Source organism: Lutzomyia longipalpis, chromosome 1 (assembly GCF_024334085.1).
Source record: "Lutzomyia longipalpis isolate SR_M1_2022 chromosome 1, ASM2433408v1".
NCBI lineage: Eukaryota > Metazoa > Arthropoda > Insecta > Diptera > Psychodidae > Lutzomyia > Lutzomyia longipalpis.
Window position 1 is genome coordinate 29,557,372 of NC_074707.1, and position 23,878 is coordinate 29,581,249.

The window sequence follows — 23,878 nt, forward strand, 5'->3', positions numbered from 1 at the left end:
ATGTGATAGAACTTCTCTTCGACGGGACTATAGCGCTCATCTTAGTTCGGGCGTCGCCTTTCTTTCAGTTGCTGTAGGCCTCTCGTGAATACTAGTCGTTACTCAGATCATCAGCAAAATGGTAAGTCTCCTTAGCAGTGAGAGTCTACAGCAAAGTTATCACATATATAAAGGAAATCAGGCATAAGGAATTAAAGGGATTACCGTGAATGTGAATAGGATCTTGTGAAGCAAGGTGCATTTAGTGGAATTATTTTGTGCGTAACAAGGAATAATTTAATTTCAAATAGGATCGTACGAGCTACTCAGGCAATTTTCAGTGAATTGTGCAATAGAAAAGGATTTAATCGAGGAAGATTTATTAATGATGGAAAATGTAACTTTCCATGCAAGAACGGATTCAGTGAAAAAGAAAAGAAGAAGAGAAGGAATGTAATGTGATCAAATGCTATATAGTGGAGCTTTAGAAAATGAGAAAATTGTGTGGAAAATCCATTTGGCAAATATCTCAGGCATTCTATTTTCAACTTCGTGCACGTAATACGTTCTCGTCCGTCGAATTGTTATTGCTGTGTTTCTATTTTTGGTCTCAGCCTCTGCCGTAACAAGGTCTCTGACCACCATGAAACGTACGATTCTCAAAGTAGAATGATTCAAGTGTGATATTTGATAGCCTGATGAGGTACTATAGGCAAACTTACTAAACTATGTGAGATTTTACGTGGGCTAGCATAAAAATAGATGGTATTTGAGGAATTTCCAATACTTAGGTGCCAAGATTTAATTTTTTTCATACCTTTGCAAATGGACTATGAAGGCACGCAAGGTGCTCTGTGAAGTGACCCTTACTGAATGGACTTTTTGTGTCTTCTTAATTTAATTGCAGGCGGATAAGGAGAAGAAGGTTAAGAAGAAGAAGAAGGAGGGAGAGGCTTCCGCGTCTGAGACACCAACTGAAGCCCCAACCCCTGAGCCAGCCGCCACACCAGCCAAGACTGAGTCGACTCGGCAATCGTCACGTGCTTCTGGTGGCTCCAAACGCCAAGCCAAACGCACTGGCTCCAATGTCTTCTCCATGTTCTCCCAGAAGCAGGTGGCCGAATTCAAGGAAGGCTTCCAGCTCATGGATTGCGACAAGGATGGTGTCATTGGCAAGAACGATCTGCGCGCCACATTCGACTCCGTCGGCAAGCTTGTGTCTGAGAAGGAGCTGGATGAGATGCTCGGCGAAGCATCCGGCCCCATCAACTTCACACAGCTCCTCACCCTCTTTGCCAGCCGTATGGCATCCGCTGGTGCTTCCGATGACGACGATGTCGTTGTCAATGCATTCAAGACATTCGATGTCGAAGGCAAAATCGATGGTGACAAATTGCGTACTGCCCTCATGACATGGGGTGACAGGTTCACCGCTGATGAAGTTGATGATGCCTATGACCAGATGGTGATTGACGACAAAGGATTCATTGATACAGCCGCCCTCATTGCCATGCTCACTGGCAAGGATGAGGAAGAAGAGGAGGCTTAAAGAACTTTCATAATAAGACATTGACAGTATCATTGTTCATCATTTCCATTTCATCTGATCAAAAAAAAAACTTACAATCTCACTTCGACACCACCAACTTGTCGCGTGAACATCAAAATCAACCACACCAAATCTTTGAGGATGTACATCATGAACTAAAGAAAAAAATCAAGAAAAAAAAGATCTAATGGCGTTAATTATTTTGAATAAAAAGTATAAAAAATTATGAGAACAACGCATATAGCTTATTTACCATCAAATTCACTATGTTACAATGCCAATGTTAGACAACCTCTTTTTACTTTCGACCATGATAGAATTACAAGTAAAGATGTAACGAAAAAAATCAACAATGTGATTTGTGGAAAATTTCTTTTTGGGGGGCAATGTGTGAATGGGGGCTCAACGAACAGCAATAAGGAGTCACCACCACCGGCAAAATGTGTAACTTGCAAAAAAATCTTATTTGTGTACAATTACATAAAACCAATTACATGATTCACCAAATTGATTTCTTTCTTCGTCGCATCTAAATTTCTGCAGGAAGAAAATTCAAGATTTTCCCCATTAACATCTTTTTTGCAAAAATCCACTTCTGCGTGGAATATTTTCCTATATATCGGATTTACTCAAAATGTCCTTGATATGACCTTGACATATATACCACATATAATTATGTACATAATGTTTTACATATGTATATATTTAATTTCCAAAAGAGCAATACACACACACATCAAATGAATTTTCCTATTGCTTTAAGTTGTATGAAAATTTGGCAAAATCTTAAGATAGCAGATTTCAGTGAGGAAAAGGGGCATCAGCACAGTGGAAATTATGTAACAGCATTCCTGAGTAAACTTCTATTGCATTTTATATATTTATCCTGTTGTGAAGTCAAATAAGAGCTCTTTAAAAAAAAGCGATGTCTCAAATTACGGTCTCACGTAAGTAAAACGCATTATTTTCATTTGTTACCCCCTGGTCAGGACATTGGGAATTTTCTTTTTATAAATACTACTTAGATAAACCTCCATTTAGATATATTAGTTCTCTTCAAGAACCATTTTACTGTAAAAAGTCTTTGTCGTGCAGATAGATTTTCCTATTTTCTCATCTTATTTTTTTATCAGTCTGTGAGACTTTACTGTAGGGAATTAATATTTTTTACACATTTTAAATTTTTATTTACCAACTATAAAGTTCCGGGAAATATCCATCAAACTCGCAGAAAATTCATTAAACTCTTCGAAGGTTAAATAGAATTAATTACATTACATTTCTTAAGAGAGAAAATTCAACTTTGTTGAAAAACTAATAATTTAAAAGCGGTTTTTAATACAAAGTTAGAATGTAATGTTCACTTTCTATGTGGAAATGCATGGTTTAACGCAGAAGCGTCTGAATAGAATAAAATTATTCAATTAAATAAATTGAGGAAGTTCCGCAGAACACACCTGCGAAAAAAAAGTTTTACGAAACTTATAAATAAAAACAAGCTTGTATATAGACTTTTCAGGAACCCTAACATTAAAGGTCTTGAAATCATTGAGGGAAATTTTTAAATAAAAGTAGGTACCTACCACATTATATTAATTCACAGAAAAGTGAATATTCTCATGGGGCTCATTATACTTTTTAGTGCGTTCATGCTTCGACGAAAATCGCGTATATAATATTACTACTAATACAAGTTTAATAATAGAGATGAATGAATTTTACAAATTTCACCCACAAAAATACCATCAAAAGACCTTCATCTTTCTTTCAATTTTTCTATCATTATATTTTCTTCTGCGTCGCGGGCTCTGTGTCTGTGTGCCCAGCGAACTCATTCACTCTCCAGACACAACTTTTGAATGCCAATGAATCACATGGAAAGAGCTAAAAAGTGAGTGGGGCTTGAGCGGGGAATATTCTCAGGTGAGACTCGCTCTACCTGTTCCCACCCGGTTAGTCATTTCGTGTTCACTGCCAAAGATGGTAGCAATTGTTGTATAAAGTTACAGTTAAGAAAGCAAATTCAGTGCAAAGAAATCAAAAAGTTTAAATATATAATTTCAAGTGCAATCTCTTGCTTTTCCACTTGATCCATATTGCGGAAAATGCACTGAGGATGTGGAGATTTATTGTAATTGCTGTGACACTCTTCATCCAACACGGTAAGAATCGATTAGTGCCAAAGCAATGCCATGAGACTTTCTCGATTTCAACTTGGACGCACTGAACACACACAACATATAGTACCAATTGAACCGGAATAGCGGCAAAGAAATTTATGCGTGGCACTACGCGGTCTTTGAGTGTTAGAAAGTTTCTGCGTCATAATACACTTTTGATAAAATTTCTTCAAGAATCTCGATCAACAGGTTCTCAAGACGTTGAAATATTTCGCTACATTTTAATGCAAATATCTCATTTTCTTTTCAAAATTGCATTTTTTATCATACAAAAAATAAACTATTATAAGGATGCTTTACCAAAAGGTACCTCCTTTGTCTGGACGGAAATATATATACATGCATGTAGCTACATATTTTGTATTTCAATTAAAACACAAAAAGCAGAACAAACAGCAAATCGTGAGAAAAATTCAGAAATTTTGCTCGTTTGTATTCAAATTGGAAGGGAAAAATTATTGCCGGTTGTTATTGAAGTAATTTGCCTGCACAGTGTGAGGAATCCCGTGAAGAAAAAGCTGCCCCCTTCACGCTGCGGAAATCCAAATGTAAAATGCACTTGATTGAGAAAATATATATAATATTTTATGCACCATAGTCTCTCTGCATGCAATTAAATGGGGAATTATTAATTTTTGCTTCCATTGTTGAAGTCTCTCTCTCCATTGTTTCCTCCCATGATATTGACTGAATATTTTCATTTTATATACCTCTCTCTAGTTCACGGGGTCAATTTGGTGGCCTACATTTCACAATTTGGTCTCCACGGTGAGATACATTTCTCCCTATCGAGTGACTACAAGAGGATTCAGATTGAGACACGCCTGGAGACAACACTTCAGTATCCTGATCAAATATGGAGCTGGAGTATTCATTTGCTACCGGTGGACTACAGTGATCCCAATCCCAGACGTCGCTGTGAAGCCAAGAAGCTTGGAACGCAGATCCTCTTCTTTGACGATGCTCTCGGGTACTTAACTCTACCCGGGAATGAAACATCGAAATGGCAAACAGAATTCACATTAACTGGAGATCGAGGACTTTGGGGGAAGTCACTTCTACTGAGTAATCCCAATACGGGTTTCCGTATCTGTGCAACTATCACTACGAGGGATTCAAGCTTAGAGCACATTGCTGAAGCGAGATTTATTGCACCTGTTGCTGGATCTATCTACTTTAGGTGGCTGGCAGCTAAAGAAACCGATCATGCAGATACACTGATCTACTCCAATCTCTACCATGTTCAGGAATTATCGAGAAAAACAGGAAATGCTCCCTTCACACAACACGTGTGGAAAATCTACGTTACGGACATTCTAAATTCAGACAATGAACGTCTCGAGGAAAATTGCAACATCCTCCAATTGGTATTTGATCCTGAAAACAAAGGAAATGGCAAGGGAATTGGGGATATAGATTCAAGATTGGGCAAACTGAAGATCGCAACAAATCCACATGTTCAAGAATTGAGAATTCTCTTCAGAGATGACTCTCTCGTACTCCTTCCCAGTGATATTACAGGACCTCAGAGACAACTCTATCTTGTCCTCTTTGATTCCAATAACCCAGAAAATTTCCTAGCTTGTGCAAAAATTCGTCATGTGAAGCCAAAGAAATTAAAAGCTTTCATCAATGGTGGAGGCATTAAAGGTGAAATTACAATTAGCCAGCGCTCTCGTTTCGATCCCACTTGGCTCAATTTCTCAATGTCAGCCGCCAGCAATGACTTGGAATCTAATCTTCTCTATGCAAGAAATGTTGCCAGCTTCAAAATAACAACACTTCCGCCCACCCCGATTGGTACAAATCAATCAACATTCTGCGCCAGCGGTGGTTCCGTCTACAATCCACTCAATTTAGACCTCAGCATCCTCCCGCCACCGGGTTTTGGTACCCAAGAGCAGTACCCCGTGGGTGATTTGACGGGAAAACTCCAAAATCGAAGTCGTCAAGAGGAACACACTTTCTATATTCCTGGAGCAAGTTCTGAGCTCAGTGGAACCTACTGGGATGTTTTCCTACCTCTCGAAGGTCCCTACAGTATTGGGCACAGAGGATTGAGCGTGCAAAAGTTCAATCGATCCCAACCAAGCAACATTACTGAGGACATTTGGACATGCAGCTTCCTTACATTTTATCATCCTATGCGGGACAAGGCTCCTCTTCCCATGACTACTGCTCAAATTCTCTTCAACTATCCCATTGTGGGTAGAGTTCTCATGAGACAAGCCCAAGATGATCCATCTGAAGATACGGTCATCTTATTTGAATACCTCATCCATGCTGATGGTTCAGCACTCAACAATTCAATGGGTCATAGGTGGGCCATTCACGAACAGCCTCCGGGAAAAGATTTTTACAATTGGACAGGAAGATGCTTGAGCACGGGAAATATCTACAATCCGTACAAGGTGAACTTTAACGAGAAGACACCAGAGCAGACGTGTACAGGAAGACCAGGCAGTGTATGCCGACTGGGTGACTTATGGAATCGTCTGGGCACTCTCAAGATAGCAGGGAGTGTCGCGGAAGCCCAAACATTCAGCCGGATGTTGTTCATCGATCGAAATCTTCCTCTTTCGGGACTCAATAATATTATGGGAAAAAGTCTTGTTATCTATGATGATTTTGGGCCAAAAGCCAGAGGGGATCGTCTTGCGTGCTCAAAGTAAGGCATTATGAATAATGTAAGAACACTGTAACTATTCAATTAACACACCTTTCCTCCTCATTACGCAGAATTGGAAGTCAATTTCGACGGAAGGCAGTTGCACGCGATTGGTATTCAAATGGCGAACTATTATCTGTTGCTGGGAAATTGGAAATGATACAACAATCGGAGTACGATGTTACTGGACTCATAGTAGAGCTTAAGGGTTTAAGTGAGAATAGCGGATATCATGTTCACATGGTAATCATTTTTTTTCCTAGCATGCACATTTAGTTTTCTTGCACATGTAACTAAATTGAATTTAAAAATTTTTTCAGACTCCCGTTGAGAGTGATTTGGAATTCCCATGTGAGGATTCAACGCTATACGGACATTGGAATCCACGAGGTGTTGATCCAAAACAATCTCCAAAACCTGCCAAAGGAAGTACAGATCAGTATGAAATGGGTGATCTTAGTGGAAAATTCGGTACCCTTGACGATTTGTATCAGAAGAGTAGCTTCTACAACGACACTTTGCTACCACTATTTGGCTATGAAAGTGTAATTGGACGATCAATTGTAATTCATAAGAAAGAGAAAAATCTTCGGTGGGCTTGCAGTACAATTGAGAGAGGGTATAGCCCATCGGAAGCTCGTGAAATTCGAGCTATTGCTTCATTCCATCATCCAGCAGGATATGCTTATGGGTACATTAGGCTAACGCAACTTATCAGTACAGATGGCAGTCAGAGTGATTCAATAATCGAGACAAATCTTCAGTATCCTGGCAAAAATGATCGAAATGTTTCCTACAACCACAACTGGCAGGTTTATGTTAACCCCGTTGGAGTGGATGCAGCAGTTCAGCAAGTTACAACGCGATGTGTTGCTGGGGGATATGTTTGGAATCCATACTACACCCAACTTGCCGATCCACTCAATGCTGAGCTTTATCGTCAGGAATGCGGACCAAATAATCCCCTTCGGTGCTATGTGGGAGACATTTCTGCTCGACTTGGTCCCATTGATATTGGAAATCGTCGGCAGGTTTTCACAGATCCCAATCTACCGCTCGAAGGAACTGAATCAGCCGTTGGGCGCTCTATTGTTATATTTGGCGCCAATTTCAGCCAAGATCGCTTTGCATGCGCCAACATTGAACCAGATCATGACATTGTGAAGTTCATAAATATTCAGAAACCACCTAGATTTGTCGTAGCGCAATTCCTGGAGGATGTGCGCCACGTAATGGGTGTTCCCAAATGGATGTTGTCAATTGATTCACGAAAAACCAAAACCCTTCACAGTGGTGCCTGTGTGCAAATGATTATCCACTTCAAGGGACCGGAAGCACATAAATTAGAGCAAGATTTTTCGAGATTGATTGGTTCTGGGCGTCTCGATGCACCGAGTATTTATATTCCAGGATTTGTTAATACAAGACGGAAGAAGACCCTATCGTACAAAGTCTGCGGTGTACGGGATCCAAATGAGAGAAGTATGAGAAAATTTACAGCAATTTTTAATAATTATTTTTTTAAACTATTTTCCTCTTCATCTTTTAATAGATGTGCGTCCTGGAAAATTGGCAGAAAGCGGACAAGCTAGCCGGAGTGCTTCCACCATCATTTTACTATTAAGTGCAATTCTCACCTCAATTTACAGTATTAGTTAGAGTTGGAGTAGATGGTTTGATATATTGATGTGATAGAATAAAGAATTTAAGGTAAAAATAAATTTTGTTTATTATTTGCTTTTCCCGCTGAGCAACATAACGTCTACTCTGTATCATTTATGAACGAATACAACACCATCCTCAAGCGCAGGCGTTGGACTTCCTTTCATGTGCTACACTCGAATAATATCGATTAGTGCTTCTTAGGGTACTCCGTGAAAAGTTGCGAATATAATCCAAGACAAGATGGGCAGTTTAGCTATAAAATTAATATTAGTTTGTGCAATAGGGGCTACACAGGCTAGTCTTGGGGGTCCCTACATCCTGTGGGGACTCGATCGATTGAGAGACATGGAGGTATCCGCCCTCAGGGGTATAAGTGATAAAGCCCTGAAGGACATCTATGGTGGGGCCAATTATGTGATTATTTTCTTGCAAAATAGCACAGCAAGACCAACTCAGGATCTCTATCCACGATTTATGGAAGTGATTAACAACACCAGTTGGATTTATTTGCCACAGAATTGGATTTTCTCCGATTCAATGGAATACAATCCTAATACGGAAGTTAATCATTTAGTTGGTCCACCTTCACAGTGTGACTCGGAATTGGCTACACTTTTCCATAATGCTGAACTCACGTATGGCGAAGGGAAGGTTTTGGGGATATTGGCTAGCAATATTGAAGATACTCATGAGATAAGAAAGAGAGAGGCTACCGATGCTACCACAACACCCCTACCGAATCCAACAGATGAACCCATGGAGGAGGGTTTCGTCTACTATCTCAAGGTAATTTTCATTAAAATAAAAATTACTGTCGAAGCTTAATTATGCTAAATAATTCCTTTAATTTTTCCTCAAAGGACAAAGCAATAATGTACACCACAAGTGCACCTGTCTTGTCATTTGAAAATACAACCAATGATGATGGTATTACGACTGTTGAATTAAAATCCCACGGGCAACTCATGGTTGATGAGCGTGAACAATACATTCGTCTTATGATTCAATTCAAGACCGAGGAGGGTAGTAAACTCTTCCTCCGCTTCAAATTTCCCATTCGATCTGGCTATTGGTATCTCACTGAAGTTGAAATTGAGGACTACAACCGCAACCCACCACGAAGCACCCTCCAAATTCAAGGTGAACCCCCATCGGCACCAATGAAATTTTCCTGGCACTGCGCTCAGGGATTAGTTTTCCGCAGCAATTCATCCTCTCTTACATTGGATAATGTTCAGGTAAATGTGTGAAGATTAATTGAAGCCAATGATTGCGCAATTTGTGGTCATAAAGAGGGGTTTAGAAAAAAAGAAGAAAACGAAAGTGATGATTTCATTTAAAAGTGCATGAGTTCCTCAAAAAAAAAAAAAATTATCAAACAATCATGAGAAAATTGAACCCTCGTTAAGATGTAAATTAACAAGCATTTGGGAATTGTATTTACACTCCAAAGTACACACAAAAGAACTTAATACTGTTTTGAGTACTTTGAGTATCATCATTCAACATGATTTTCCCACCATATAGAGACTTTGTTACATCGCTCCTTGAATACCATCTTCATATACTCTTATTTTTTGGTTTATTTTAAATTAGAAAATCTAAAATATTTTGGCCTACAGATTTCTGTTAACGTCTAAAAATTAATGCTGTTCACTCTATCACCCTACTTTTTACGATTTAATTTTAAATCACTGCAAATTTGATAAATATAAATGTGCTTCTAATAGATTTATGAGCCATAAAAAATATGTTTGGTATATTCGTCACTTTATAAGCATTTTTTTAAGTCTTATTAGAAGTGATATTAATAGCTTCCTTTAGGTACCTCTCTCTCTCTCTCTCCATTAAGCAACAGACAATTAAGATAATATCTAAAAAAAAAAAATAATAATTTTTCAACAAAAACCCACGTTTAATTTTTTTCTAGATTCAACCATATCTCAATGGGAGAAATGTCTTCTCGGATGCTTATGACTGCGTTGGCTTCATGACAGCCCCCATATGGTCAGGAATTGGTGTGAGCTTCCTTGTGCTTTTTGGTGTGGCTATTGCAATTAATGCCATCTTAGAAATAAAACCGCCAAATCGCTTTGAAAGTAATCGCAACAAGCAATTGACTTTCACTGTTCAAGAATAAAAATGCAAAAGTGATTTTGTAGAATATTAGAACACAACAAGTGAAAAGATCGATAGAGAAAATGTGGAATTCATGTTGACATCGTTTAAATAAAAACAAGAGAGAGGAAAACATATAAAATTTAAAATTCAATGTTTCATTTCATCGTTTTTATATATAAAAAGAATGTGTATATATAGCTATGTTTTAGTAATCAATTTTCAATTTGTTCATCTCGTGTCTTTCTTTTCTCTCAAACCCCCTTTTTGGGTGTTGCGGAAAAAGTTGTATAGTGATGTAGCTTTCTTCGCGGTATCATCAACATTGGGTTTAATATTAAAACTGCATTCACTTTAATACTGTGTCGCTTCCCATATCTCCAATATTCAATAGAAAGTTATGCGCAAAGATTGAAATTATTCAGATAATAGATTCAATTATTGTATAATAACTTCAAATAAAAAAACATCAAAAAATCAATTATTGTCTGATTGATTCCCAATTTTTGAAGAAGGTAATTGTTTGACAAAAATATTGACTTTCTTATCCATTAGCAAATTGATTTGACTTGTTTGTATTATTTCTCCATCCCGCGTATGATTGGAAAAAATAAAATAATTTTAGATTTCCTTCAAAAATAAAATTTAAAAACCTTCATCTGTCGCATTTTTACTTTGGGATGCTGCGTGAGTGACAAATTAAATACGCATGATTTAGCTATATCGATATTCTTTGGGCGGTATAGAAACCGATCATCTCAAGTGAGAATGCTATGCAGACTGGATTTCATCAAAGTCTGCAGAGTGCAGACCAATGTATGTATGTATATATGCTAAAGTGGGTGGCCTAGACCCTGAGGCTTTCGAATTTTATACGTACGCTGTATATCGAGAGGGCAATTCAGCTGTCTTGTCGCGCAGTTCAACATTCTCCACATACTTTATGTTGCATGCATACATTAAACTGAAGGTGCGTCGCATATATGGACCAAAAGAACTCTCACCACAAATTCTTCTCCTAAAGCGAAATTTTATATAACGGGCACGGGGCATTTTTGTCTTAAAGATTTTCGGTGAGAAGAAAGAGAAAAATAATATTGGATTATTGCTGCACCTCAATGAAAGAAAAACGTGTTTTGGTGTGAAATTTGGCAAGATTTACTATCGGAAGAAGTGAATTGGTTTTTTTTTTTTAAATATTCTTCACTGAATAGGAAATCAAAACCAGAGTGGATTTTTTTCTCTAAATTTTATGCGCGGCCGAGTGAACTTGAAAGTTGCGAAAGTATGAGCATGACTTGTGCCGACAATGTTGTCATCTAAAATTCATTTCCAATTTTACCATATATGTGATATATTGGCCAACCTCTTTCGATAAGCAACAAAAATTTGCGATGTGAAATGTACATCAATCACGCATTTTCTGGCAAAAGAGAGACATAAAATCATGTAAAATCTACTTTTCGCATTTCTCTGGGGTGTACAGCGAACACTGCAAAAAAAGAGCCACGCGAGGCATAACTTCAACCATTATACATACTTTTAGCATTCATGAGTAATCAACTGTTGCAGGTTGTTGTCTTACCATTTAATCACACATTTGCGCTTCGGCAATATTTAAAAGACCAACATAAAGAAATTGACCATCATTGAGACGCGCAATGTGATGGACAATGACCCACTAACCTTCATATTCTTCTTTCGACTTCATCACACACAATAAATATGCTTGGTACATAAAAACAAGGAAAAAAACAACACTGAATTACATTCGTCTTACAAGAAATATATGCACACAAAATGAAACATATTTTTAATTTTCTCCTTGTCGGAGAGATTCTACCTCCATTCTTTCACGTGTCTCAACCATTCGTTCATCATTTGAATATGATGATGATTCTTAATTAGAAAAAGTCTCTCACAGGGGAGTTTATATTGTGCAGCCCAATCCATCTACCAGCACTTTAATTACCTACCTCTCGTGGGATCATGTCACGTTTCTTACACGGGATAACATAGTACATATTCTCCAAGGTATCGTGGTGAAGAATAAAAAAGTATAATTGCTATGCGGAATGCTCAAATTGTTCTTTAACTGTTGATCTTGGTGCGGGATTTAGCTGCGAAAACACATCTTCTGCCCGAAGTTGATGTGAAAGTAAAATCTTCGCATGCGGCTGAGAGAGAGAGAAATGAAGTCGCTCATGCTGCTATACGGAAGTGTACGCCCTCCCCAGAAGAGATGCAGCACGGGCACATACCGCAGTCTCCTCATGAGATGGTCTCGTCAGTTGCGTTTCATTTCCTGCGTCGTTCAGTCGAATGTTGCGCGATCGCGAAAGTGTTGTGTTCAATTAAAGGTGTCTGGTGTGTGCACATAAATGGTGGACAATCGAGAGAGAATTCGCGGGCCCTCGAGGGATGGAAGGGAAGGGCTAACGAGTCCTCGGCATGTGCTTCGGCGTCTCTTGTTACTTTCTGAAGGTCGCCAATATAGGGAGGCAGCAGGTGTTGTGGGACGTCTAGGGCCATCCCTTCTGCGTTCCGTTGTCTCCGAACTACCCATGGATTTACTAATTGAAGCTCTCCCACATAGTGCATACCTCCTTGAATCATTCTACAGTCGTCTCACAGCAGTACTACCAAGCCCAAAGCCCGATGTGTCGGTTGAGCCTGTTGTGTGGCACCTAGTGAAGCTCTTTGGAAATCCTCATGAATCTGGTCTTCGTCAGCGCTGTTCAAAGCTCATAGAATCTATCGGTACGTGGAGTCCAACAATTCGGGATATCCTTCGGGAACGTCGAAGGGCACTGGATCAGGCAATTCAGGGATTGGGAATTCATGGCTTAACGTCAGATCAATCTGGTAGTCTTACTGCCCTGCATACAGCCCTGAAAACGGAACTTCAACGCCATGTGGATACCTACAAGGCTGCCATACACAAGCTCGATGAACTCAGCCCAGTAACAATCCATCAGGATCCTGCTCAGTCATCACATCAGCGTCTCCTTGCCATCAACTATGATGATTTACAACAAAGACTGATCGACAATAAAACCGTCCTTACACTCCTCGATAAGCCAGCGTTGAAACAACTAGGTCAGCTTGTGGATGCCCTTTCGCAGCGGGTGCAATGTGACAAAGAAGTGCTCTTTTGCATTGGTGAAATAAAACGATCAGATCCCCTCCTTAGCTGCGACTATCGCCCCGTGGCTGGAATTATGATGAATTTTGCTAGAGGGTGTGATTCAGTTTTGAGGCTCATGGGGCCAATTACAGTGCCCTCGAGTCCTGGTGGATACAGTTGTTGCAGTGATGGATACCATTCGGACTCCGCTGATTCCCTCCCCGATGAAAATAAGTATGTATGCTGCGCAATTCATTAAGAAAACATTTTCTATATGAGATTTCAGTTTATGGGGAATCTGGAGCATTTTTGTACATACTTAAGAATTCTCTCATATTTTGCATAGTTTTATATGTAAATTTACATAAAATTCAAATGAAGGAAATAATTTAATTATAAATGCAAATATCTACATTGCTGGGAAATTAAAAGCTTTATATTCAATTCAGGAAAGTTTTATTTATTAAATGCAGAAGTGAGAAATATTTGAACAAATAATTTGAGAAATAATGAAAAAACCCTTTCCCCCAAAACGAAAATTATTTTTAGGATATTTTGAAATATTTCCGTTTTTTTAATTTAAAAAAATCATAAATTATATGTCACTGTTACTTGCAAGTAAAGAATCAATTTCTCGTATAAAAGCTCCACAATTTGTCGCTTGTATCAACACTTGTCGTATTTTTATATGAACTTTGACACAGAAAGGATTTTATATAAGTTCTATTTTATACGACAAATGCTAATGCAAGCGACGAAATATTTATTGAAGTTAATGCTAAGTTGAGTAGAATAATAATTTAAATCGAGCTCAATTCTATAAGAACAATATCCTACTACCGCTACAACTGAAATGGGACCAAATAAATAATATAGGTAAGGGAATAGAAAAAAATTTAAACCGTGTATTTTGAAGACCTCTAGAAAAAATATTTATTTAAAACTGCAAGAATTTAACCATGGATTGAACTTAATCTTAATCAAACTTTGATCGTTTATCAAGTAAATTTCGCACTAACGTTGAGGTATGCCCTAGGAGCATTTTTTTGATGTGTCATAAAACATATCAAGATGATCTTTTAAAAAATTAATCCAAAAGTAACAAAACTAACTCATTTTTTTTTTTATTTTTTTTTTAATTTTCACAGCAGTGAACTTATTCGTAACTTCTCGATGCTTTACTCCAAGAATCGCGTGGAGATTATGGAATATTTGGACAGTATCCCCCAACTGAAGAATGCCTTCTATCTCAAGACGAAGATTCTCTTTTCCATCATTGTGGTGAGATAGTGTGAAAATTAATTTTAAAAAAATTATTTGATTGCGTGTGATCACGCAGAATGTCCGGAAGTCTCACCGGCGAATGTCTCATTGTATATTTCAGCTGGCATTCAGATCTTGCCAGGGACTCCGTGAGAGAAAAGTGGCCGAGGTGCGCCGTGTTCTTGGTCCAACTGGTTGCGATGGGGAAAGTAGTGGCAATACCAAGGTGTCTGTACTGAATTTGGAGAAAGCTGTCCGTCAGTATTTGCAAGACACTGCCGATTCTTTGCCCCTCGGTGACATCGAGAAGCAAGTATCCAATCAAATACTCTCCACACTATATGAGTATCCTTGCCTCGAAAATTGCTCCCAGCTGCAGCATTACACATCCAGCTGTGTACGCTTAGCATGGAAGATGGTCAACCAGTCAAATCCCTACTATTTGGACAATGACTTTACTCACGGTGAGCATAAAAATGATACATGCCTGTATTAGCCCATAAAGCCCAAATTCTCACGCGTGTTTATCGTGCTTGTAGGTCTTCTCCAGCCCGAGAAGCAGGAACGTCATTCATCATATTCCGACCGTAACTCCAACATAATCCGCGCCTATGTGTGGCCAGCCCTCATTCAGGAATACAGATGCATTCTCAAAGCCGTTGTAATCACATAATTAATTTATTTTCCATTTATACTAACACAATGGAATTGCCTATCTGTAAATAAAAATTGTACACCCCTTTCATTCAGATATGGGTTTTAGTGTTACAACAACGTTCCCTGAACTGTTTATGCAACGCAAATTATTATGTCTGTAGTAATCCACACAGTGGATAGGTGATGAGAATTCTTTCTCAATTGCCTTCTCCAATCCAATCACGAAGCTACCATCCACCGTTTGACGAAGATGCAAATGGAAAAACTTCTCCTGGGCATACACAGAAAGTACGTACTTAATGGAATCGTCCTGTGAAGCACAAAATGTGAGATAGGTCAAGATTTTCCAATGTCCATAAAATTATATTCCCGCATGAAGATTGTACCTTTTCCTTAAATGGTCGCACCAAACAAGCACCATCCTGCTTTCCTCGTAGCAAATCTTCAGCACTTTCACGATCTACCAGCCGGAAATATGATTTTGCCTCCACAACGGGCATTAATTCAAAGAACGATGATTCTGCTGCAGATCTCTCGCGACGTGTAATTAAATTAATTAAAAGTGTCCAAGCAATTTTCACGTAGAAGCAACACATCTCACTTTGCAATGCACTTGCACATTAACTGGAAGCCACTGACACGCCAGATGATCATGCTCTTGGTATTTTGTACCACAGATGTCGAGCCATTTCCCAAACTAACTTTTTTGTGGATGGCATTCTGCACATCGTCTATTTCTCTTGCATTTGGTGCATCCATGACGTCATATGGCAACGTCATATGCTTTTTAGGGTGAGATGAAAAATCATTATCATGGCAATGTGCTCACTGAGAGCAATCATAAGGAGAGAAAAAAATTGGTAAAATTGAAAAGTGCGCATATCGCCTGCACGAAGACAGAATAAATCGACATTAATTTATTCTGAGATATACCACTCAAATTCTCAAGATGATTAATTTTGAGCCCAATCATATCTAGTTGCTGAAAAGGAATGCAAAAATCGATGTGGTATCCCCATGAGGAGTCCTCTCTAGAGGGATGCTGTCTGGATGTGGGGATGGGGCATTTTGCTCAAGAATATGCGCACATTTACTCTGAATCCATGTTTCGCCCCAAAACGTGCCCTGTACAGCTCTACTACGGAATGTCACCCTCGCAGTTGAGTTTCATCCTTCACTCATAGTGCCAGACAGTATAATTTTTTTTATCACATCTCCCAGAGTGATAAGAGATTTCCAGTGTGTGTGGGAAAAGTTAAGAATTCTCAGAGCACCCACGGAGCACGTAGGTGAGATTATGTGAGAAAAGAAAAGTCAATATAAGAAGCCAAGCTATTCATGGTATTGTTCGCTAATTTGCCTTCAGACGAAATAATATATAGCATTTCTACACTCTCTTCAGCCGCATGTGTCTCATCCATTGGCAAAATGGCAAAGAGACCATTCACATTGCACCCATACAATCGGTCAGTGTCAGGATGTAATCAATTGGTGTCGATTTAAATGACTCAAGTGGAATATAATTTGCTAATCGGTGCCTGTCTTAATAACTCATATAACTTATGCTTTGAATGTAATTTGATATGTTCGACCACGCGACACGCGCAACTCTCTCACTCCAACCCATTTTCACCATCATCCTCTTGAAAATCCATAACTTTCGCATTGATGATGAAATACCACCTCACTATTTAAGGATGGTTTTTTTTTGCTTAGCTTTCCACCCAATTTCCCTATACCTCCCCCTTTCCATTGTTCCATTCACCCACACGCAGTGACGTCACACTGGGAATTGAAGAAAATCCTCTATCAATCACTTCTCATTTGTGATCCACAATCACCACTAATCACTCCTGCTTCCGCCCACATTTTTTATATAAAAGAACTGTCGACAATAAGGCGAAGAAGCAGAAAATTTCCTCTGATTTTCCTTTCTATACTTTCTCAACACTCATTATAATGGAATTTATGCCTCAAGGCAAGGACGACATGTAATAGAAAATCTTCTTATGTCGTCATTCCATCCCTGTTCCCGACCATCAACAATCACAAAATCCTTCGTTCTCCACACTGGGTGTCCGCTTGTAAATTCACGCAGCTTTAACTCTCAGAATTGAAATTGTCATACAATAAAAGTTCAATCAACTAAAGCCCAAGGGATTCCAATAAAATGCAAATTCAGACTGTCCATGACTCCTCCTCCAGTGCCTTTCCACTTCCTCACGCGTCACACGCGGGTTATTTTTGAAAAAAAGCAATAAACATTACATTAATGTCGCGTTGTTTTTATTATTACGATCTATTTTGCCTCCCATCCTCGTGGGGAGTCAATGCAACACACAACTGTGACGACTTGGACCTTTTAACCCTTAGCCGTTAACAGGCATGCCGAAAGATATTACCCGGTTCCATCCAAAGAAAGCCACATAAGATAACGCATATGCCAACAAATATACTCATTTCACCACACACTTGCTTGCTTCTTATCAATTTTTTTTTGGCATATGTAGTAATATTTAAATTTTAATTCGTCTGTGTGTGATTTTTATGGAAAATACCCCTGCACTTTCTCCAAAGATTCATCAAAGATGCTATATTTGTCTACGATTTTTTGTGTATAAAAAACTCAGAAACTCTATAAATTACAGAGTAGCTTTTCATTAAAACCTTGACTTTGAATTATTCATCAGGTCATTCAATTTCTTTTAGGACTTAATATTTTCTTTTTCTTCATTTAGAGAAAACAGATAGATGTAGTAAAGCTTTAAAAATAAAATTAAAACTCATAAAGCTCTTTAGAAAAGCTCAAAAAAGTTTTGCATTTGACTGGAGCAAAAAAAAAACAAAATACACACAAAATGTGAAATATTTTTTAAAGCTTATCGAAACTTTTTGTAAGGTAATTGAAAGAAAAAAGTATTAAATAATCTCTTTAGTATTTCCAGCTTAAATTGACGTGACTTGTGTGTAGTATTTTTATACGTTTTAATTTAGCGTTACATTTTTTCTGTTTTGTTTAAAGAGACGTTAAATGCTTTTCCAAAAAAACTCTAGATGTTGTTATCTCATTTTAATCGTGTCTAATTCACATAGTTCTTTAAATGCTCTTCAAGATTTGATTAAAAAAAAAAAAGTGGGGAAAACTTTAATGTTTTTTGTTACCCTTAATCGGAAATAAGAGTTACTAAACATTTGATATCTTCGTAAATCCCGATTTGGATCGTTTAACAAAATATTCAATTTATCGAGGCCCTTATTAATTCTTTTGTGTAATAAACATATCATTTTTTGTAATAAATTCCTAAAATTATTAATTTTTGTGTGACACAATCTTAAAAGACTATTGGGACTAACTTTCCCTTTTGAAATCAAATCATTTGTACCTCATTGATTACCTCAATGTCTACATCATGTAATCAATGTAATACACCACTTTCTTATAATAGAGCTGTTGTGAGTAAAGAATACTCATATTGTCCAGTAATCAATACATTACCTACATTACGTTGCTACTGCGCAACCCTTTTTCGTTTCTCGTGATACAATTTGCTTGATTCTCATATTGTAAAAAAAAATCTTCTATATTAAATAGATAATCTTGTTTAGGTGTACTTAGGTGGATATACATATACTCTATGTACCTAAGTAGTACGTCCACATGATACATATTCTCTAGCCTTTAGTACATGAGTAATTTGATCCATTTTGCCACATTTCCACTCATGTGATCAAAACCATGCTTTTCATCAATATTTTTCTTCCGACTCCTGAATTTGCGTCTACAATCCATCTCTCATGTGGCTAGAGGAATATTAAATCCAAAAATGCATCTGTATGTGAGGCATTTGTACTGCCGGTAGAATACTTGTGTGATTCTATGGATTATATTAGGGAGACACACTGTTGAACTTGAATGGAGTTGTGCCCGTTTAATGCGAATAAAATTTAGACTCACCAGTTTTGTGTGGACAACCGTTAAGGAAGGATACCAGAAGACGGTTGAAGTACTCAACTTGGGCTTCCTCCTCGTATTTCAGCTCACATTTACCCACTCAAATTGTGATTTCTGCAAATAAAAAGAAAATGAGAGTGACGTGTTAATTTTTTTTTAGAGAGTGAAAATAAATTTTATTTGTGTTTATGTGGATTTGTTAAATTTTTTGAAAAATAGTCGTATTTATTGATCTTATTAGTCAAAGTTCAGTGGTAAGTGCTCTCAATGATGCAAATGTTGCACGATATTGAATCATCTTCTCATAAGTAACATCTTGGAGGGGTTTTCTCACCCCTCAGCATCAGTGACGCTCAAGCAAGGCGCGCAAAAAGAACCCTTCTTTGAGCTCTTCACGAGAGCCACGTGCACAAAAAAATATTCAAGGACACAGATTTGGCTAAAATATCGCTAAATTGTGTTTAGTGCGTAAGATTTTTACTATATATATTATTTTTAACAATATTTACTTGAAATTGTGTACACAAGTGATAAAACGCATTGTGTCTCCGGCTGTTTACATTCTTGTCGACCGATTGATTACAAAAAAAAATGTTTTGAGGTCTTCATGAGTATGAAATGAAAGTAAAGAGTATGAGGATCAATTTCTCATTACTTTACAGAAAATTATATCACGAGTAACCTTGCTCTGAGGCGTCGAAGTTTAATGTCACGATATTATTTTTTTTATATTAAATACAAACATTATTTTACGTTGAAATCAACAAGTGAAAATCCAACGAGAGATTATCCACAATTTCAACTTTAATGTCTAATTGAGTTGAATTGTTTTCTTCTGTACGTAGGTGTCCAATTAGGTCAGCTACATTCATCAAATGGATAGCAAAGCATCGCGGAAAGCATCATCTCAGAGCAATGAGGACACAGAGAGCAACAAAAATGTGTCCGGCGGGGATGAAGTTGCCCTCAAAGCCAAAATGAGTCTGCTCAATGGAATAACTGTGATTGTGGGCTCGATCATTGGATCGGGCATTTTTGTGTCTCCCACAGGAGTACTCAAGTACACTGGTAGTGTCAACATGGCACTCATTGTCTGGACTATCTCCGGTGTATTTTCCATGGTAAGTCATGACTAATTTACAACAATCTACCAAATGAGTGAATGCATACATTTTAGGAGACAATCACTTAATCTCGTATCAACAGCTTAAAAGTAGATGAGTCTCACAGTATCTTTTAGCCAGAAAAAAATTTTTTTACACATTTTGGTTCATTTTTTTTCTAAAATTTTTCATGGAATTTTAGTTGTGTATTTCAACTCTAAAATTAACTAAAAATCATTATTTAATTTGAAATTGCTCAATGAGATAAGATAGATTATTTTCACATCCTATTTACTTAACAAACAGTTGCTACAATTACACATCAGCAATATTTTCTTATCAAAGAAACTTTTTTTTTATTAATGAAAGAAAAATTTGCATACACGTGTTTAAATAATCATCTAAATAATCTTCACGTGTAAATGTTAATTTTTACATCATTATTTGAGCTTTAGATGTTAAATTTTTTCTACATTTTTTTTTAGTAGACAATAAATCAAATCATATATTTTGTGTTGCTTACTTTCTACGTTACCTATTTCTAAAGATCTTTAAAATAAGCATAAACTTGTTGTAAAGTCAAATTTTAAGAGTAGCCTCAGAGAGCTTTTTTGGGAATTTTAAAAATTGCAAATTTTAATCCTTCTTTAAGAATCGCTCTAATATAGTAAAACCTTTCTTTAAAAAAATAATTTAGAATTTTTAAAATTAAAACAAAATTTCTAAGAAATAGTTTTTTTAGGTTGGCGCATATTGCTATGCTGAACTCGGGACAATGATCACAAAATCAGGAGCAGACTATGCGTACATTATGGAAACATTTGGACCCTTCATGGCCTTTATAAGGCTTTGGATTGAGTGTATGATAGTTCGTCCATGTTCCCAGGCAATCGTGGCTCTCACTTTCAGTGTGTACGTCATGAAACCCTTCTTCCCGGATTGTGAGCCCCCCGAAGAATCCGCACGCATGCTTGCAGTGTGCTGCATTTGTGAGTAATAAATGACTTTTCTTTCTCAGATAGAGATACTTTCCCCACAACTTTAACATGGCAGTGACAGTCTTAGGATTATAGAATGATTAAAATAAATCTTCTCAGAGATTAAATATTTAACACACATGGCAACAATGTTTGCAGAGATTCAATTATTAACCCGAAACATGCATGACCATGATTTACGGCGTCCTGTATATGGACTTATCGGGGGTAATGGGACTTGTGGCGATGAAAACACTTTTTACTTGTAAATATTTATCAAATTCAACTGCTAATCACTTTTATTATACTATTGCGTAACTGATTATATTTTCTATTTTTTACCAACTCGGAAAAATCATGTAAATGGTGTAAATAAATAACAAGTCACGCTGCCTGTTTGGATTCCCATATTTGTCGTGATTTTATTTAAAAAAAAACCATTTATCAATATCGGAATTTAATGGTGATGTTCCGTAACAGGGAGCACTCAACCACTGAAATTTGCTTAAAAAATTCTTTAGATTAAAAAACAAATTTAATCTTAACCTTTTGCTCAATTTCTTTGCAGTTGTCTTAACTTTTGTAAACTGTTGGGATGTAAAATGGGCAACGAAAGTTCAAGATGTGTTCACCTTTGCCAAACTTCTTGCTCTATTCATCATTATTTTTGTTGGGGCTTATTTGTTGTTTACAGGTAAAGTTTTTAAAAATAATTATTATGATTAAAATAAATGAATGAAATATAAGCAATAATGCTATTTATGGAACTAATGCGTTGTAACATTGACCTTTTGCAGGACATGTTGAATATTTTACATTTGATAACACCAAAGGTGATGTGCCGTCTATAGCTTTATCATTTTATTCTGGTCTATTTGCGTACAACGGTTGGAATTATTTGAACTTTATCATTGAGGAACTGAAAGATCCAATCAGGAATCTCCCACGTGCCATTGCAATCTCATGCACACTCGTCACAGTTGTCTATGTACTGGCTAATGCTTCCTTCTACACTATCCTGTCGCCGGAGGAGGTTTTGGGCTCACAAGCTGTTGCTGTGACATTTGCTGATAGAATTTTTGGAAGTATGGCCTGGACAATCCCAGTTTTTGTGGCACTATCTACTTTTGGGGCAGTTAATGGTATCCTTTTGACGTCATCGAGGCTTTTCTACGCGGGAGCTTGTGAAGGACAAATGCCTGAAATACTCACAATGATTCAAATTCACCGAATGACCCCAACACCAGCTGTCCTAATAATGGCCCTTCTATCCATGCTGTACCTAATGTCCTCAGATATATTCGCTCTCATCAACTACGTCGGATTTGCTACATGGGTAAGGATTGTTAGCTGCTTTACCACAATTTCCCATTTAATTTTCTTTATTCTCTTTCTAGCTAAGTATAGGAGTTTCCGTACTTTGCTTGCCTTGGCTCCGATGGGCTCAACCAAATCTTCCAAGACCAATTAAAGTAAATCTGATCTTCCCAATTGTCTACCTTCTGGCTACAGTGTTTGTAACTGTTGTCCCCATGTATGCGAGTCCAGTTGAAACTGGCTATGGTGTCCTTATGATCTCATCAGGTGTTCCTGTCTATTTAATCTTCATCTCGTGGAAGAACAAACCAAAGTGGTTCCGAAAACTAATGGGTAAGATTTTCCTTTCAATTTTCTCTGAATTTTTTAATCTCAAACAAAACTACTCTGGTTTATATTTCTGTTCATCATGAAAATTCCTACATTTTAGGAGCGCTTACAATAATTCTCCAGAAAACTATGGTTGTATCAAGGCCAAAGTCAAGTTTAAAGGTTTTTATTTATTTTCTTTTTTTAGTTTTTAATTTTAGTAGTTGTATTGGATAGCACCTTTAAGGATAATGCACTGCACCAAATGTTTCTACTAACGTTATTATTACGAATTTAAAATGTTCTTCTTTTATAATTCATTTATTTATTTATCTTTAGAGATAAAGAATTTAGAATTTACATCTTTACAATTTCAAGATTTTTTTTTCTAAATGCATTTTTAATTTTTTCAAGCACATGAGCTCATTTAATTAAATTAATTTTGAGCACAATTGCAACACAATTAAATGCATGTAGTTTTACAGGCTAGATATTAAACTTCACAATAAATTATATTATTAACAATAATGTTTTCTCAATTTTCTTTTCAGTGAGTATTACTGGAATGTTGCAGAAAATCTTGCTGGTCGTGGGTAAAACGAAGCCAACAAAAATTTAATTGCCAAACGAAACTCAGACGATAGCTTTTAGTTTTTACTTTTTAAATTGACTTTTTAATGATTTTTAAGTGATATTAACTATATATACATTTCCAAATAAACATTCCCACGAGAATAACTCGAAATAGCTGCGTTTTAGTTTAAAAGTTGTCCAACGAGAAATTTATAGCAAAGAAAAGTGTTTCTACATATCAGAAAATGAAGAAAAATCATTGCAAAAAAATGTTATATCAATTAATATCATTTTGTAGGAAAGGCATCAAGTGCAGAATGATAAGAAACCCGTACATTTGAAAAGAAAAGAAATCTATTAATAGGTGTTGTTAAAAAAAAAGACTCCTCTTTGCTTGTTGTGCCATACATACGTGTTTTAAAAAAAATCATATACCGAAGA

General features: G+C 37.1%; 6 protein-coding genes across 12 annotated transcripts; 5 read left to right on the forward strand and 1 right to left on the reverse strand.

Moving 5' to 3' along the window:
• Window positions 1-9: 9 nt before the first annotated feature.
• LOC129797737 (myosin regulatory light chain 2) lies at window positions 10-1,767 on the forward strand. Its single transcript, XM_055840572.1, has 2 exons — window positions 10-121; window positions 887-1,767. The coding sequence occupies exons 1-2, from the start codon at window positions 119-121 to the stop codon at window positions 1,526-1,528; spliced, it is 645 nt and encodes a 214-aa protein (XP_055696547.1). The 5' UTR covers window positions 10-118; the 3' UTR covers window positions 1,529-1,767.
• A 649-nt stretch (window positions 1,768-2,416) lies between these two features.
• On the forward strand, window positions 2,417-8,097 carry LOC129797439 (uncharacterized). Of its 2 annotated transcripts, none has more exons than XM_055839996.1 (5): window positions 2,417-2,475; window positions 4,429-6,376; window positions 6,448-6,619; window positions 6,697-7,858; window positions 7,929-8,097. In XM_055839996.1, exons 1-5 carry the CDS (start codon window positions 2,454-2,456, stop codon window positions 8,033-8,035), a joined length of 3,411 nt encoding a protein of 1,136 aa, XP_055695971.1. In that variant the 5' UTR covers window positions 2,417-2,453; the 3' UTR covers window positions 8,036-8,097. The 2 variants fall into 2 exon arrangements, with proteins under 2 accessions (XP_055695971.1, XP_055695970.1); XM_055839995.1 differs by lacking the exon at window positions 2,417-2,475 and adding an exon at window positions 3,483-3,690.
• Window positions 8,098-8,212: 115 nt separating this feature from the next.
• LOC129797621 (uncharacterized) lies at window positions 8,213-10,817 on the forward strand. The gene is made up of 3 exons (XM_055840387.1): window positions 8,213-8,827; window positions 8,902-9,279; window positions 9,972-10,817. Exons 1-3 carry the CDS (start codon window positions 8,282-8,284, stop codon window positions 10,179-10,181), a joined length of 1,134 nt encoding a protein of 377 aa, XP_055696362.1. The 5' UTR covers window positions 8,213-8,281; the 3' UTR covers window positions 10,182-10,817.
• A 1,590-nt stretch (window positions 10,818-12,407) lies between these two features.
• LOC129797550 (uncharacterized) lies at window positions 12,408-15,298 on the forward strand. The gene is made up of 4 exons (XM_055840259.1): window positions 12,408-13,520; window positions 14,435-14,567; window positions 14,671-15,013; window positions 15,089-15,298. Exons 1-4 carry the CDS (start codon window positions 12,541-12,543, stop codon window positions 15,220-15,222), a joined length of 1,590 nt encoding a protein of 529 aa, XP_055696234.1. The 5' UTR covers window positions 12,408-12,540; the 3' UTR covers window positions 15,223-15,298.
• Window positions 15,215-15,922, reverse strand: LOC129797779 (uncharacterized). The gene is made up of 2 exons (XM_055840620.1): window positions 15,593-15,922; window positions 15,215-15,516 (listed from the first exon to the last, which is right to left on the reverse strand). Exons 1-2 carry the CDS (start codon window positions 15,800-15,802, stop codon window positions 15,292-15,294), a joined length of 435 nt encoding a protein of 144 aa, XP_055696595.1. The 5' UTR covers window positions 15,803-15,922; the 3' UTR covers window positions 15,215-15,291.
• A 3,191-nt stretch (window positions 15,923-19,113) lies between these two features.
• On the forward strand, window positions 19,114-23,609 carry LOC129797572 (Y+L amino acid transporter 2). 6 transcript variants are annotated; one of them, XM_055840302.1, is made up of 9 exons: window positions 19,114-19,412; window positions 19,500-19,626; window positions 20,004-20,279; window positions 21,004-21,250; window positions 21,807-21,932; window positions 22,036-22,574; window positions 22,636-22,888; window positions 22,986-23,047; window positions 23,416-23,609. In XM_055840302.1, the coding sequence occupies exons 3-9, from the start codon at window positions 20,034-20,036 to the stop codon at window positions 23,416-23,418; spliced, it is 1,476 nt and encodes a 491-aa protein (XP_055696277.1). In that variant the 5' UTR covers window positions 19,114-19,412; window positions 19,500-19,626; window positions 20,004-20,033; the 3' UTR covers window positions 23,419-23,609. The 6 variants fall into 6 exon arrangements, with proteins under 6 accessions (XP_055696277.1, XP_055696276.1, XP_055696274.1 ...); XM_055840301.1 differs by having other exon boundaries at window positions 19,500-19,622; XM_055840299.1 differs by lacking the exon at window positions 22,986-23,047.
• Window positions 23,610-23,878: the final 269 nt, after the last annotated feature.